The sequence below is a fragment of the Lemur catta genome, chromosome 1 (assembly GCF_020740605.2).
Source record: "Lemur catta isolate mLemCat1 chromosome 1, mLemCat1.pri, whole genome shotgun sequence".
NCBI classification, from domain to species: domain Eukaryota; kingdom Metazoa; phylum Chordata; class Mammalia; order Primates; family Lemuridae; genus Lemur; species Lemur catta.
The window spans coordinates 128,018,425-128,034,898 of NC_059128.1; the positions used below are offsets into that span (position 1 = coordinate 128,018,425).

Here is a 16,474-nt window from a genome sequence, read left to right on the forward strand (position 1 = left end):
CTGAGCAAGAGCAAGACTGAGACCCCGTCTCTACTAAAAACATGGAAAGAAATTAGCTGGACAACTAAAAATATATATAGAAAAATTAGCCGGGCATGGTGACACATGCCTGTAGTCCCAGCTACTCGGGAGGCTGAGGCAGTAGGATCGCTTGAGCCCAGGAGTTTGAGGTTGCTGTGAGCTAGGCTGATGCCACGGCACTCTAGCCTGGGCAACAGAGTGAGACTCTGTCTCGGGGGAAAAAAAAAACACAATATATGGATATAGACTCATGTGCAGCCCAACCTTAGAAGACTCAAATAGAAACACCATCCAAGTTTTGAATTTCTGGGGAGAAAGAGGGTATAAGGTCTCTGCTGCCAAGGCCCAGGTTTCACAGCAGACAGTAACCTACCTAGGCCACATTTTGAGTCCAGGCCAGCGGAGGCTGTCAGTCCAACACAAGGAAGCCCTCTTGCACATAGACCACCACAGACAAAGAAGCAACTTAGGACATTTGGGCACGGCAGGGTTTTGCCAGATTTGGTTACCCAGCTGTGGACTTATCTCCAAGCCTTTACGTGATTCAGTGCAGTCTATTCTCAATCTCCAATGATATCAACTCATGTTTAACTGCCCTTTACACTCTGCGGTGGCCTCTTTCTGATCTCAAATTCCTGCTCACTTGGAATCTATGTCCTCACAGATGTCTAGGACATCATGGATGGCAGAGGTCAGTTTGCACCTAACTGTGCCCTGGAGATTAAACTGTCTTTGCCCTATAGTGTTCCATTTTCCCTCCTATTCCCTTGACAGAGACCAAGAACTCCTGGGGCTATAGGCAGGGACAACAAGCCCTGCCAGCTTGAAGCTGTTACAGAAAACAAGTCATCCACCTATACACCCTTGTAAGATTTCCAGGCCACAGAACACCTGAGGGGAGAATGTCAGAGTAGGTAATCAGTCGGGGGGTGGGGAGGGGGAACAAAAGTTAGCCAACTGGCTGGAACACCCAGCCCTTGAATGGACTTGAGGAGAAGAAAAGAGCCATTAATTTTCCAGCATTGCACAAGTACAAAGTGACCTTTCCACCATTGTACAGGAGTAAGAACTTGGTGAACACTAACAGCCTGACCGTCTTTGACTTGGACAGATAAGAGCAGTGACCCCTCCGGGTTCAGGGCAGTTGCTCCTTCCGAGTCTGCCCACTCCCTTTCTAGAGAATGTAGTTTCACTTTTGCACAAGCCTTTCCTAATCCTGTCCCAATTTACTCAATAAACTTGCCAGTATCACTCGGTTGTGTGCTCGTCCTGAAATTCCTTTCTGGGATGTCAGCAAGAACCTTTGTGCTGGTGACACCTCTTCCATTTATGGAGTCTACAAAGTGAGTGCATAAGCATCCCTGATGGTCGCCTGATGATCACAGCTCACACCCGTGATCTTTGGGCAAACGAAGATCCCAACGACATCTTAGCTGTTAGCCTCTCCCCCCGACATTTTGAGCTATAATTTCAGGAAGTTAGAGGGGTGTACAAAAAAAAAAGAATGATGGGAGAAACGTCTTGATTTTTTTTTTTTTTTTTTGAGATGGAGCCTAGCTATGTTGCTCAGGCTGGTCTCCAACCCCTGGGCTTAAGGGAACCTCCCGTTTCAGCCTCAAAAGTAGCTGGGATTTGAGTAGCATACCATTGCACTGCACAAGAAAGGTCTAGAATTTTTTAACCACCAAAGCAAGTTTATGAAAATGTTGGTTAAAGTACCATATTAAGGTTTCCCAAATCACCACAATGGCATTTATTATGACCTACCACACTATCAGTTATCACAAATAACCTGGAACACTTTACTATTTATCTTTTGTGGAGGTGGAGCAGAAGAGTGGAGAGGTATAAACACCCTAGTAAACCAGGTATGGTGGCTTACGCCTGGAATCCCAGCTCTTTGTGGGGGGAGGGTGAGACAGGAGGATTGCTTGAGGCCAGGAGTTTGAGACCAGCCTGAGCAAGAGCCAGACCCCATCTCTACAAAAAAATAGAACAATCAGCTGGGTGTGGTGGCACATGCCTGTAGTCTCAGCTACTTGGGAGGCTGAGGCAGGAAGCTTGAGGTTGCAATGAGCTATGATGACGCCACTGCACTCCAGCTTGGGCGACAGAGTGAGACTTTGTCCCAAGAAAGTAAAAATAGAAGACACCACAATCACTAATTCCAGCAAAATATTCTGCTAGTACACTAGTGGTAACACCTTTGATTTCGTGTAAGATGGTTTGACTTAGAATAGAGGGGAATTATCACTGGGATGAGGTTATTGAGACCTAACAACAGAAGTCTGCTGTGAGTCTAGGATCTAAAGAGTCTCTCAGAATTTGGGCTCCAGGAAGGGCAGGACAAGATAATGCTCTTACTCTTAATTATTTGCTCACTTTATCACCTCCTCTTCTTTCCACAAGGGATACAGGAGAAACAAATGAAGGGAAATACAGAATCAGGACAAAAAGAAAGATGGGATGGAAAACAGTGAAGATAGGTAGGCATGGCCCAGAGACATGCACATGTGTAGTCCTGGGAGACACAGGCCATGCATTCGGCTCTTCTAGAAGCCAGAGCAAAGAGGGAGACACAATCACTTACTAGCTTTTTGGCATCCTTAAGATAAAAATAAGTTTTTCCAAAAAATCCCAATTTTCTGGATTCCGAGTCCCAAGAGAAATCCTCCTGAATGCCTATAAAGAAACCTGTCAGATGCAGCCAACAATGTCACCAGCTGTTTTCTGTTCCCTCCTTCCCTGGTTTAGAATCTCTGACTTTCAGCAATCCCAAAGCTCTCTCAACTTCTAAGTCCATAATTCATTCTATCTCAGCAAGACTGAAAACTGCTAATAAGTTTATGTGGATTCCCTAGAAAGTCTAAATTCACTAAAGTCACATTCTGAGGTGCTGAGAGTTAGGACTTTAGTATTTGAGAATGGCAGGGGTGTGCTTGCTTCAGCAGCACGTATACTAAAATTAGAACAATACAGAGAAGATTAGCATGACCCCTGCATAAGGATGACATACAAATTCATGAAACATTCCATATTTTAAAAAAAAAAGAAAAAAAATGAATGGGGCACAATTCAAGCCATAACAAACAACAATGTAAAATAATACATATAATAGTTATATTAAGTTGTTTGATAAAAACTGGTGGTACTATACTTACCACTAAGAGTTAACAGGTTTAAAATCCTATATGTCCTAATTTACAAGATTTAGCTGCAGACAGCTTATCTTCACTTTTTGTGACTTTTTTTGAAATTTTGGTATCTTTCAGTTTTAGAAAAAGGTAAGAGAAAATTTGGCTTAGAAGTAGGCAGAGAAATAGGTGGGTTCATTCAAAGTTGACATTCCAAAATAGGTAATTCAGGGGCACAGGGTCTAGTCATTAAATTTTGGAAACCCTGACTAGAGTCAGATGAGACTCCAATCTAGGTTGTGAGCCCAGATTCGAACCCAAGAAGTCACCAGGCTCTTAGACATCACATTTCTAGCTCCCATCCCGTGCAGCTCCACAGCAACAGAATGGTGGTGGTGGTGAAATATATTATTCAAAAAATATTGCTTAGGCAACTACTGCGTGCTAGGCATTGCTAGGCCAGTGGTGGAGCAGAAGGACCCAGGGCTACAGAGGACTGAAGGAGGGGGTTGTGTGTAAATCCTGTAGGGCTTTGCTGGCTTCACAAAGCCTCTGGTTGTCACTCTGTGTAAGATGGGAAGCCACTGCAGGGTTGTGAGCAAAGGACTAGCATGATCTGACTTAGATTTTAAGCAGATTGTGCTTGAGTTGACTGTTGTGTTGAGAGTAGACTACGGAGGGGAAAGAGACCTGTTGGGGACTATTGCAATTCCCAGAGAGGGGGAAATGATGGTGGCTTGGACTGGGCTGGGAGTTGTGAAGCCAACAAGTTGTACTGATGGACAAATACGGAAAGTGAGAGAAAGGACGCTAAGTGTCATCTACTCAAAGGGAAAGATGTGGAAGGAGCAAGAGAGGTGTTTGGGAAGGTCATTTGGGACTGTTGAATATATGCTGGATACACAAGTCTGAAGTTCAGAGAGAAAGATCTGAGCTGAAGAAACAAATTTGAAAGTTGTAAGTAGAGTTTTTCTTTTAGTTTTAGTATTTATTACCAAAACTGTTTTAATATGACTTTTAATCAAAAGTTTGTATAATTTCTAATATGGCTTCTGTTTAACAACTGGCTCAAAAAAATTCCCCCAAATTTTAACTATTAATTCTTTCAAGCTCTGATGAGTTGGCTCCGACAAATCACTCTCTCTCTCTCTTTCATTCTCCAATTTATTAGCAAATCCTGATGGCTCTACGTTCAAAATGTGTATCTTGAATCTAATCACTTTTCACCAAAGTAGCTGGTTATTTTAAATATAATAATGAAGATAATGTTAGAACAATAATTAAAGCTACCGATATTTATATTTAGGCTTACTAATTGTCAGGCACTTTGCCCGACCCTATGGATTCGTTCATTTAATTCCTACAAAATGGACAGACAGATTATCTCCTATCAGGAACTAGAAACACCGGTAGTCTCCGTTCTCCAATCCGCTTTCTTAGGGAATCTGGCCTCGGATTCAAGAAACAAATAACCCACTTCCCCCTCCACCTGTCCGCGGGTGCAAGCCCGTCGCAAAGTCCCCGCCCAGGGCCCCTTCCGGCTTCACAAGCTGTCCCCGCCTCTCGTCTCCGGCCCTCGCGCATGCGCGAAAAGGCCCGCCCTGGGGGCGGGGCCGGAGTGAGCCTAGCCCTAGAGCCGCGCCGCCGCGTTGCTAGGAGACGCGAAGGTCGAGGAGGCCGCGACAGTTGGCTTCTCTCTGGCTCCCGGATCCCGAGTGTCGAACACAAGCCCCGCTGCGCCCGCCCGCGCGCTTCCGGGAGGGGGGCGGGGGGGGGGCCCCCGACCTCTCCTGCTCGGCCGAGCGAGAATAACCACGGACCGAGGGCCAGGACATACCCGCCCCTCCCCTGCACCCTCCTGGGCCCCGCCCCGGAAGCCTAGGCCCCGCCCCTTCCGCCCCGCCGTTCCTGTGTGCTTCCCTAGAGGCGTCCTGCTCACTCTTGAGTTTTCACGTTTCCTCGCTCTTTTCCGGGACGGAGGGGTTTTCTGTGGCCCCTCTTGAGTTTCGGATTCTGATTCTCCTGGAAGTTCCCGGGCCGCTCCGCGCCCCGGTGAGCTTTAGGGGCCGCGACTCTGAGGGCTCACTCCTTTGATCGCTAGCTCTTAGAATACTGTACTTTTTCCATCCCAGCCTTCTCTAGGCAGATTTTACATCAAAAGCACGTTTGGTGATTTCTCGCGGAAAGAAAATGTGAGGCATGTTCGCAATCGACGACCGCAAAGGCGTGTTTTTGTGCTGCACAAATGCTGATTAGCACACCTGGACCACCAAGGCAAGGCATGTTTGAGCAACCGCTTTTTGTTTCATCTGAACACCCAACAACTTTGGGATGAGGAATTAAGGGACTTTAGAGACTGTCTAATGCTTCACCTTTTAGAGTTCAGGTAACAGGCCCAGGAATGTTCATGGTGTTGGCTCAGGTTATGTGCTAGTTACAGGGCTCTTCCACCATATCCTACTGCCTCTTAGGAACAGAAATATTAATAATACAATGGGGAAATACATGGAAGATGATGGAGACGAATGCTGTGGGGGTTTTAATGGCACTAAAAGTAAAGAGCCAACTGAGATGAAAACGTATTTTGCATAGAAGGGAGTTTGGGGTGGTTGGCTACATCAAATGCTTTCAGTTACATTGCATCTTTAGATTGTCAGGGATTTGAGATTGTTGGGGTTAAAATACAGACGAGCCTGTACTTAGGGTGGGGTTCTGTCCCAATAAACCCGTGGTAAGTTGAAAATGCATTTAACACACCCAACCTACTGAACGTCATAGCATACCCCGACCTACCTTGAATGTGCTCAGAACACTTACATTAACCTGCTGTTGGGCACATTATCTAACACAAAGCGTATTTTATAATGAAGTGTTGAATATATCATGTAATAGTGAATATCACTGAAAGTGGTAAACAAAATGGTTATATGGGTACTCAAAGTGCAATATCTACTGAATGCGTATCGCTTTCACACCTTGGTAAAATTGAAAAATCTTAAGTGGAACCATTGTAAGTCAGGGACCACATGTTCCCATATAAACTCTAATAGTGTTTAATAAAATTCAGTTTTTGCAAACTAGAAACTCAGGCATGGCCATTTCCTGTTTGTGGAGATACAACTTGGTATTACAGAGATCAAATTTTTTTTTTATCAATTCTTTTTTTTTTTTTTTGCTACAATGTTTAAAGAAACTCCTCAGTTTGAAAGTGCTGAATGTTAACTAGCAGAATTAGTACTGCCACTGAATTTCCCAGAATCACTGAAACATTTAATCAAGGAATTGTAAGTTGATCTTCCCTAATTTTAGTTTCATTTTGTGATTTTAATAAACTGAAAGTAAGAAAGACCAAAAAATGGAATTTGCACCACAACTAGCTATAGTAGTCACTAGGGGGGGTTGTTATGGTGAAAATTACATTCATGTTACCTTTAAATATTTTGGGAAAACAAAATTTTGAAATGCCTGATAATAACTAGAAGATGTCTGTTTCTCCTGAGAAAAATGGTGATTTCCCCAGAAGTCCAACTGAATACAGCATATTTTCTGCTCTTCTATTAAATGTAGCATTTTTATATGTACAGTTGACATAGTTGACCCGAAAGTGACAAAAGGTTACATATTTGACATTCAGGAAAATACTTTTTAAATGAATATGAGCAAATTAAAGTGTTTTATTTTGTATCTAAAAGCAAACCTTAAAGCAAAAATGGCTTGGATAAAACAAAAATTAGATTGTACCACTACTTTTAGAAACTGCTTCATCTGTAAAACCAATGTCAATAATACTGCCACTAAATCCTTATAAAAACATGACTAGTTTTTAAAGAATTTTTAATACAGTGAATTCACACTTTTTTCCTTTCATGTCTCTTAGCACCATTTTTTTGTGTTGTATATGTATAGTTTATATGTAATTATATATATATATGTATATATATATATATATATATGAATGGGTTATCAGGCTGTACCATACATACTCAACTCACTTGTTAGGTAGTATATAGCTAGTATATCACTAGTATATTGTGCATCAGTGAAGTAGTGAACTTCCTATTACAATGAATGGAATTAAAAGACAAGGATTTCACTAAGGCCTGGCTTTTTTTTTTTTTTTTTTGGTCAAGTATTGCAAATTTCACATAAATTCATACAATACCATAACAATGAATTACCTTAAAATGCAACATGAGCCTGAACTTAATAGCTAAGAATCATAAGTTTCTAAAACCTTACATACTAGTAAAACCCTAATTTTCTTTGGTCTGATTAATATATGTATTGGTAGATATGTCCACTTAGATATATCTACTTATGTAGTTGCTCCTCTGGTCAGGGTAAGAACTATGTGACTCAGATGACTTCATTTAAATTCATTTAAATCTGGAGCTAAGTCCAAACAACTGGGGGAATTATGGTTTCAGAATAGAATGTAAATAGTATAATCTTTAGAATGTTAAATAATTTTTTTAAAATCTAGAGGAAGTAGGAGGAACATTAGATCACTTTTTTTATTTTTCATAGAAAAGAGTCAATCACTACTTGTGTGTCAGATTGATAATGTGGAGTTAAAACAAAGACCCTTGGCTTCCCCAACAGTCTTCATTATCTTTTTCTATTAACCACTGAGGTAACTTTTAGGCTACATCTTTCATATCGAAGAAACAGTCATTTGAAATTCAGCAAGTGTCAATTTTCTTTCCATTTCCTATTTTTATTCTTGTTAAATCCAGGTAAAGCTAAATTTATTACTCTTGTAAAGGCATTTGCTATACGACTCCTTTTTATAAAACTTTTAACGTCTATCTTAATTCATCATGTGTTTAGGGTGATGTTCACTCAAGGTGAAGGATAGATATTTCTTACTGATGTGATGATTATTTTGGCTTTTCCTTTTTGTACTTCAATGTATTTCTTGACCTTTTTAACATATGAGCATTTGTCACTGTGATTGAAAAAATTCAAACACTTTAATTCATTTACAGGATCTAACTTTAACATTTCAGCCATTAGAAATATTTTAATGGAAGAGCAGATCAAGGAATCATGGTGAAAATTCTAGGCACTTTATTCCATTAAATGACTGGATATATTTTGGTAATAAATAAGAAGTGGTTGAAAAAACAAGCACAAAATTATGACTTGGAAAAAGTGGCTGCAGAACTTTGGTGAATAGACAGTTACATGAACTCAAGTTGAATTATTTTAATTCCCAAGACCATCAGTGACCCTTCTAAACCATTTCAAAATCAATGATCTCAGCATGATGACACCCATTACAGCTTGCATGGACTTAGTGTCAGTCTTCTCAAATTGGGATTGTGTGTCACAGTGACCTGAGCAAATGAATTGCGGTGATTGGGATGTTTCCATGCAATTAAGAAATGGAAAAGGGAGAAACCATTGGTTCCCAGCGACAAAGCAGGGAAGAAGATGAGAACACTGATCCTAAATTCCTTTTTTAAGAGAAAAAAAAGAGAGAGAGGCAATTTTGAATATAATTAAATAGAATGGTGGGGGGATATTTTAACAATCTACTAAGCAGTTACAAATAAGAGTATGTTTTCAGAAATGTGCAAACTATTGCCTGGAACACCCGAATTTGTATACAGCATTTAGGACATCACTCTGAATGCAATTTTATTTGATAAAGATATAAACAGTTTTCCATGTATCTTTCAAAGGCTTTTTTTAGAGGTTTTCCCCCAGAATAAAGCATAAATCCTTCTCAATCTAGGAATTGAATGTTATAAACTTAATATATTTAAGGGGATTCCCAACTCTATATATAACTTTTAAGTGTGAGTTTTGTTCATTCATAAAGGGACTTTTCAAATTGTCATTATGATATCTATTAATGTTGTTTTAACATCTTTCAGAAATTGTTGCTAATAAGGCCTCTGTAGCCATGGCTAGTTCTGATGTGAAACCAAAATCAGTAAGTCGTGCCAAAAAATGGTCAGAAGAGATAGAAAATCTGTACAGATTTCAACAAGCAGGATATCGGGATGAAATTGAATATAAACAAGTGAAACAAGTGTCTATGGTAAGATTCATTCCTGTACAAACTCCTTCATGTTATTGATAAGGAGACCAAGGGCCAGAATAGTGATTTTCTCGGCAGACTTGAGGGGAGAGGTGGTCCCTCAGCTGGGGACATTCAGAATTTTCTAACTTTTATTGAGCCACTGTGCTCTGCTAAATGAATCTTTTATGGTAGATGATTACAAAGCAGAATCTTTTACCCTCATTCAGACAATTCTATTATCAGATATTTAGTTTTTGTGTAACTATAATTTCCTTCCATTATGGGAAGTTATATATACAATTTATATATACAAAACAAATTCATGGTTAACCTATTTTAACCATGAATTAGAAAGGGGTTAAATAATATGTTTTTATGGAGATTATATGTGACCAAAAAAAGTGGTAGAGAACAACTCCTGACTTTGGTTGTACATTTCAGGCTTTCCTGGGAGAATAGAGACATAGTTTTCATGACTTTACCATCTGTGCCTTTTAAATAGAGAAGACATGATCATTATCACTTTAATGCTGTTCAAAAATAAGCTTCATACCTTACCTTAAGATTGGGATGCCCCTAAAGATATACAAGGCCCAGAATCATCATAGGCAGTGTGAAACACAACACACTGTGTGCTCTTTTCTCTCCTGCACCTATACCCCCATGCCCAATAATGTTACTGAGTCAAAAGCAGATTTAAGAGAACACAAAGTACATCCTTAAATGGGAAGTCCCAAAAAGCAACTGAGAAGGGTGTGTGTAATGGAAGGAAGAACAGCTCTATTCACTTTAGGACTTGACAATTATAAAGAAGTTTTTGTTTCAACTCAGTATGTGTTTATTGGATCCCTACCATGTGCAAATTTCTATAGCAAGTGCTTTAGGAGACAAAAGTATAGATGAGAGAGGACCTGACCTCAGGAAACCCCATAAGCCAGTGGGAAGAAGACAGGCCTTGGAGTCAGTCAGTTCAGGGTTTGCATCCTGGCTCTACCTCTCATCAGCTGGGGAATCCTGAACAAGGCTCTTAACTTCACTGAGCCTCCATTTCTTCAACTTGAAAATAGCGGTGGCAGTGCCTGCTTTAGAAAACTGTCACAGGAATTAAATGAACTCGTGTTTGAAGTGCCTGACATTGGAGCACTCAATACTAATTTGTTGAGTGAATGAGCAGTAAGTGTTTAATGAATGATAGTTTTAGTAACCTCCTTATCTTGGAGTTGAAGAAAAGTAACAAGAAGAACAATAAAACCATATGCAAGACAAAGTATATGCGCCTTAAGTAAAAGAAGCACAGGAACTTAAAGGACAAAAATCACTTCCTTTTGGGGATAATCCCCAGAAAAAGCTTCATGCCCCCAGTGGCATTTGCAGTGGGCCTTCCAGGATGGATAAGATGGTAACTAAAGTCTCGCTTTGGTTGAGATGTGTCCACCAGTGTGCAGTGGCCTGAGAGTTTGAGCAAAGTTCTTTTTCTTTACTGAAGCACACACCTTTGTGGTGCTCTTAGTACTTGCTGACCTTCCTGCCTAAGGAGAAGGTAATTGGACTTGAGGATTGTTATTCCGTTCCACCTTAGGCATGAAGGTTTCCTAGATGAAATGGGAATGATCACATTGAAAGTGAAGAAGAAGAAAACATTCAGAGATGGCAAGGGATATAAAAAGGACAAATACCCAGAAGTCACTGAGCACAGAACCTGTCGCTGATTTGAGGATCATCTCATATAAAATAGCTCCAGATGTCCCGAGGAGGCAGCGGTTGTACTGTTTTTTCACTGAGATGGTTCTCAGGACCGTATTCAATAAAAGAGAATCTGCTCGTGGCTCCAAGGGGAAGAGGGCTCTAATGGAGCCGTGAGAACACCTCCTTCCCCGGCTGAGGGTCGTGGAGGCCACACAGGCAGGCAGGACATCAGTGATAGAAGGGGCCGCTGATTTTCTCTAATGTATATGGAAAAGGGCCTGCCAAGGTTTATCAGATAGGCTGTCTCCACAAATCAATGAGACAACAGAAAAAAGGAAATGCGATAGAAAAGAAAAGACATAGGAGACACAGATGATACATTCATCTTTTCTCCCGATGGAAAGCTGAGATTTGTAAGTGAGGAATATAAAAAGTGCAGGACTGCCTGTATGGAAGGTATTGAATGACAGGATTTGATTTTCTAAAACCTGGATAATGATAAAGTGCATCTCACAAAATCCAGGAGGAACATATTTAGCAATTACAAAAATGCGTTCACCTGATCAAGAAGGCATGACATTGAATTTAGAGAGGAAGGAGAGAGACAAGTGTCCAAAGTAGGTCAACCCTAATGATAAACCAACATGGCACATAAAAAGGAAGGTGGGAGAAGTAGGACAAGATTGTTGAGGACTATATTCATGACGTTAAATTCCTGTTACCAATTGGACTTCAAGGTGAACTTGAAATTTAGGCAGAAGGAAATGCATACATAGCTTGAGATATCTCTTGAGTCTAGTTGTTTCCTGTAATTACTGTAGTATCAACAACCAGTAGGCAGTCACTGCCTTCAGAATGAGGCCCAGGCCTAATTTTAGAAGTTATAATGTTTGAAATTATTTATAAATATAAAAAGAATGAAGTTTAAATTATTTTCACTGTTTTCTCTATCTTGTCCACAGTGCAGGAATTTAGATCTAGAAATTGGCCTCCAGGGAAAAGCGCTGAATTAGTTGTTCTGCAGTATAAGGATGCAACTTAAAGATACGTTTTGTGTGTGTCATACTCTAAGAGCTCAAGCATGTTTAAATGTGGTGTGAACTGTCCTTTTTTAAGTATTTGATGGTAAAATATGAGATCGAATTAGAACTGGCATTACAATATTTGTATCTGGTTTCTCATGTGCAGGTAGATCGTTGGCCAGAGACAGGATATGTGAAGAAACTTCAGAGAAGGGACAATACTTTCTATTACTACAACAAACAGAGGGAATGTGATGACAAGGAAGTCCACAAAGTGAAAATTTATGCTTACTAGGCTTTCTCCTTTGTGTCACTTGTCGATTATATTTTAAGGATTCATTGTTTCATTCTATATCATGTAAATGTTTGTCATTTTACAAAATAATTCCAAAAATGCAGTCTTAAATTTAATGTTTTGTAGCATGAAAGCCATGAAACTTAGTACCTACTCCTCATCTTGTTCTGTTCTAAGATATGGCGGCAGATACATTAAAGTTGTACCCTTCTTGGTCCTGCTCTTTCTGACCATTTTAATTGTGGTAGAATAACCATTAAGCGTGAGGCAGTGATAGCCCCCTTTGAAACTATTAGTAGCCAGTGGTTAGGCTACTGATGTATTTTCATGTAGCAGATACTATGAGTGCACCACGCACATCTTGCTTCCTGCCTTTTTCTCTTTACTAGATCCCTTTGAAATGCCAGATCTGTGTTCTGTGCCTCAAGGGCTTTCTCCTGCCTTTGGAGTCCGTTGCCTCTTGCTGGGCAGACTAGAAATGCCAAGGAATGTTCCCGTGTGAGCATTCTTCCCCGAGTGACTGATAGGGAGTAGGTGTATAAACCCCCAGCAACCTTGCAGCTCAGTAGGAGGAGTCCAAGGTGTGTGTTTGACACTGGCTCCCAGAGCTTCCCCAGTAGGACTTAAGTGCCAGTCACCTGTGGTAGTATCTGACTAGATAACATATTCTAATGGGTGCCTCCCAGCCTTGCCACTTCTTCCATCCACTGCATGGATATCTTTCCCTCTTGAATAACCTCCTTGCACTTAAAGCCTTGTCCTAGGGTGGGCCTGTGGATTCTCCTACCCAAGGCAACCTAAATCCAATGCTGCCTGAAATCACTGCAGAAACAGCCTAAGTGTTCATGAGCAAGGAAGGCAATATCAACCTTTATGCTTAAGAAGTCCCCCCCTCAAAAATTAGTGAGTTTTGACTGTTTTGAGACTAACGAACTAAAAGATATCTTTTCTATTTTAACGGCTTTTTCACTGATAAGTTTATTTGTCATCATTTCTAAATTCTGACCTTTCAATAGATTTTTGGATAGGGGTCCATACCCATCCATTCATCAAGTCTAGCTCCCATTTCTCAGAACCACTGTCTTCACTGTGAAACTCCATTGGTTTTCCCAATTCAAACTTGTGCCTCTTCAACAATTTTATTTTCTGACACACACATCATGGAAAGGATAAGTAGCCTGGCAAGCCTCTTTTATGCCTTTCCTAAGACTTCCTGGTATCATCTTGCCACTTTTCATCTTGCCATTTTTTTTTTTGTACCTCTCTGGTTGTGATTTTTATCATCATCTTCCAGATTTGGCAGATGGTCTGGTTCGAAGGTGTCCCTCAAGGTTCATGTGCTGTGAACTTATCCCAAATGCAACAGTGTTGAGAGGTGTGGGGCCTAATGAGAGGTGATTATTGTCATTGTCATGAGAGTGGGCTTGTTATAAAAGCGAGTTCAGTCCCCTCTCACTCTCTTACTTTCATGCTTTCTCGCCCTCCATGGGATGTCACGGCACGCAGGCCCTCACCAGTTGCCAGTGCCATGCTTTTGGACTTCCCAGCCTCCAGAACCATGAGCCAAATAAATTTCTATTGTTTAAAAATTACCCAGTCTCAGGTATTTTGTTACAGCAACACTAAACAGACTAAGACAGAAGACCTTGTGGGTGCCAAGCATAAGAAGTCTTCTAAATCTCATAATACTGTCTTTTTTTTTTTTTCTGGTAAAACCGACTGTGATAGTCAGAATAACTGCTCTGCAATGATGTTCAGGTCCTTATCCCTGGAACCTATGAATATGTTACTTTATATGACAACAGAAACTTTGGAGATATAATTAGGTTGAAGATCTTGAGACGGAGACATTGTCTGGGGTCATCTGGGTGGGCTCAATGTAATCATAGGGGTCCTTAGAAGAAGGCACCAGGTGAGTCACAGTTAGAGAAGGAGATGTGATGATGAAAGCAGATACCTGAGTGATGGAAAGAAAGAGTCAAAAGCCCAAGAAAGGATAAAGCCTCTTGAATCCGGAAAAGGCAAGAAAATGGCTTATTCACCTAGGGTCTCTAGAAGGAAAAACACCTTGTTTTTTACCAAATAAGACCCATCTCAGACTTCTGGCCTTCAGAACTGTAAGTGAATAAGCTAGTGCCATTTTCCACTACTCAGTTTGTGCTATTTTGTTAAAGCAGCAACAGGAAACACACCTACACAGAACAAATGAAGAAAATAACCATCTGTAGTCTTGAGGTCAATGTAACTTCAGTCATGTTCTGCCATTTTCTGACCATGGGACGCATTTTGTTACTGATAGGATCCATTCCAAGGAAGTTGGTCAGGCAGTGTTTGCCTGGAACAGTCTCAGTAATTATCTTGAGTGTTCTAAATGCCACTTCATCTTTCTGCAGTGAGTCTCACTTCAGAAACATGACCCCTGAGACCATCACATGCTATTTTAGGTCCTTGAGTTTTTGTGACCAGTGTTTTCCCAATGTGTCTTGTGATGGACATACCTGGTGTCTGCACATCATGCCAGTCTTTCTAAAAGGTGGATGAACTTTCTTCTTGGCTCTTTTCACCACTTTTTGTAAGGTCTTGTTGCTACTCTTCACCTTGGTGCTGCTGAGAGAGCCATTTGCAACCAACGCGAGCTGTTCTTAGTAGACATTGTCTGTACTGTGGTGGGCCTTGGCCCATGGGCCTTGCTCCATGATGGCAACAGCCTCCTTGCCAAGAAAACTGCCCCGTCCTACTCCATGCTAGATGTGGGTGCTCAGCTTCAGTCATAGGAGTTCAAACTCCCAGTGGAGCACAGTTATCAGTTTCAGACTAAAGACTGAAGGAGCAATAGGGCCAGAGTGTTGAGAACTTCTCAAGTTTGCTTCCATTAAAGTGCACATGGTGATGCATTTCACGAAGCCAGGAATTGCTCATTAACCGTGCATTCCCCAAAGACCAGTGCTTCTCAAACCTGGTTGCGCAGTGGACTTTCACAAAGAGCTTTTAAAAAAAAAATACTGATGCCTAGGCCCTTCCCCATTTCAAATAAACCATAATCTCAGGGTATGGGACACAGGTATTGGTTTGTATTTTCAAAAAGCAAAAACAAGAACTCCCTAGGTGATTATAATGGTTGGAAACAGCAATCAAGATGGAAATATATTGCCCTAGATTGCTGCTTTTTATAGAACAGACAGCCAAAATCCAGCCATCTCCTGACTGCCACCCTTAGGTCTAGATCCCAGATAAGTATTTGGTACACGCAGAAACATTTTCAGGCCTGCGTGTGGGGAAGCTTTCTTCACATGTGTGGCTGCACAATTCATCTTAAGTAACATCTCACTGCCCCAACTGTGTTACTATTAGTGCCTTAAAGCTGTGGTCCCCAAACCCCCAGGCTGCAGACCATTACTTGTCTGTGGCCTGTTAGGAACCCAGCTGCACAGTATGAGGTCAGCGGCAGGCGAGCAAATGAAGCTTCATCTGTATTTACAGCTGCTCGCCATCGCTCGCATCACCACCTGAGCTCTGCCTCTTGTCAGATCAGTCACTGTCTCCCATCACCCCCAGATGGGACCATCCAGTTGCAGGAAAACAAGCTCAGGGATCCCACTGATTCTGCATTATGGTGAGTTGTATAATTATTTCATTACATATTGCAATGTAATAATAATAGAAATAATGTGCACAATAAACGTGATGCACTGAGTCATCCTGAAGCCATTCCCCCAGGCCCCCCAGTCCATGGAAAAACTGTCTTCCATGAAACTGATCCCTGGTGCCAAAAAGGTTGGGGACGGCTGCCTTGAAGGTTAAAGATTGGCCAGCACATTAAAGATAAATTATGGCAGGACTTATCAGGCTCTCTAGCTGATTTCTACAAACCAAAATCATGAGCTTTTCTTCTATGATGATCACCAAAGTATCAACAAATTTGAGACTTCTACTATTCCTAACAGTGCCTGAACTAGATCAGCTGCCCATGGCACAAGGCTTTATAGAAACTAGGACACCTACCACCTTGTCTGGGAAGCTTTCTTAGAAAACCTGTCCTAGGGTAATTGATGTCATATGGCTTCAATGCCCCCCTTTTCCAGTATTTAATGAGCTGTATTTTGTATGGCACCCTGGAGACCCTGGAGTCTGCCAGAACTGTAGAAGTCAGACACGGACAAAGAGCTTAGATGCGAAGCCAGCACCTCCAGTTTCTGTTGGCCAACCTAGGGCAAGTTACTTAGGTAATCTAAGCCTCAGCTTCTTTCTCTTAAAAACTGAAATGATAATGAAGATTCACTTATAG

The 16,474-nt window shown here is 41.1% G+C and overlaps 1 protein-coding gene and 1 non-coding gene across 3 annotated transcripts; both read left to right on the plus strand.

Moving 5' to 3' along the window:
* The first annotated feature begins 2,956 nt into the window (after positions 1-2,956).
* Positions 2,957-3,063, plus strand: LOC123631083. Its single transcript, XR_006732960.1, has one exon. It is a non-coding gene; the product is annotated as a U6 spliceosomal RNA (small nuclear RNA).
* A 1,972-nt stretch (positions 3,064-5,035) lies between these two features.
* MEIG1 (meiosis/spermiogenesis associated 1) lies at positions 5,036-13,781 on the plus strand. 2 transcript variants are annotated; one of them, XM_045533923.1, is made up of 4 exons: positions 5,036-5,207; positions 5,288-5,434; positions 9,038-9,204; positions 12,061-13,781. In XM_045533923.1, the coding sequence occupies exons 2-4, from the start codon at positions 5,401-5,403 to the stop codon at positions 12,187-12,189; spliced, it is 330 nt and encodes a 109-aa protein (XP_045389879.1). In that variant the 5' UTR covers positions 5,036-5,207; positions 5,288-5,400; the 3' UTR covers positions 12,190-13,781. The 2 variants fall into 2 exon arrangements, with proteins under 2 accessions (XP_045389879.1, XP_045389889.1); XM_045533933.1 differs by having other exon boundaries at positions 5,036-5,429.
* Positions 13,782-16,474: the final 2,693 nt, after the last annotated feature.

Excerpts from the sequence above, each read along its gene's own strand:
- MEIG1 (XM_045533923.1), top strand. The coding sequence starts at position 5,401 with ATGCTGATTAGCACACCTGGACCACCAAGGCAAG. Across the intron at positions 5,435-9,037 it reads ACCTGGACCACCAAGGCAAG|AAATTGTTGCTAATAAGGCC; the intron begins GCATGTTTGAGC and ends AACATCTTTCAG. Across the intron at positions 9,205-12,060 it reads AAGTGAAACAAGTGTCTATG|GTAGATCGTTGGCCAGAGAC; the intron begins GTAAGATTCATT and ends TCTCATGTGCAG.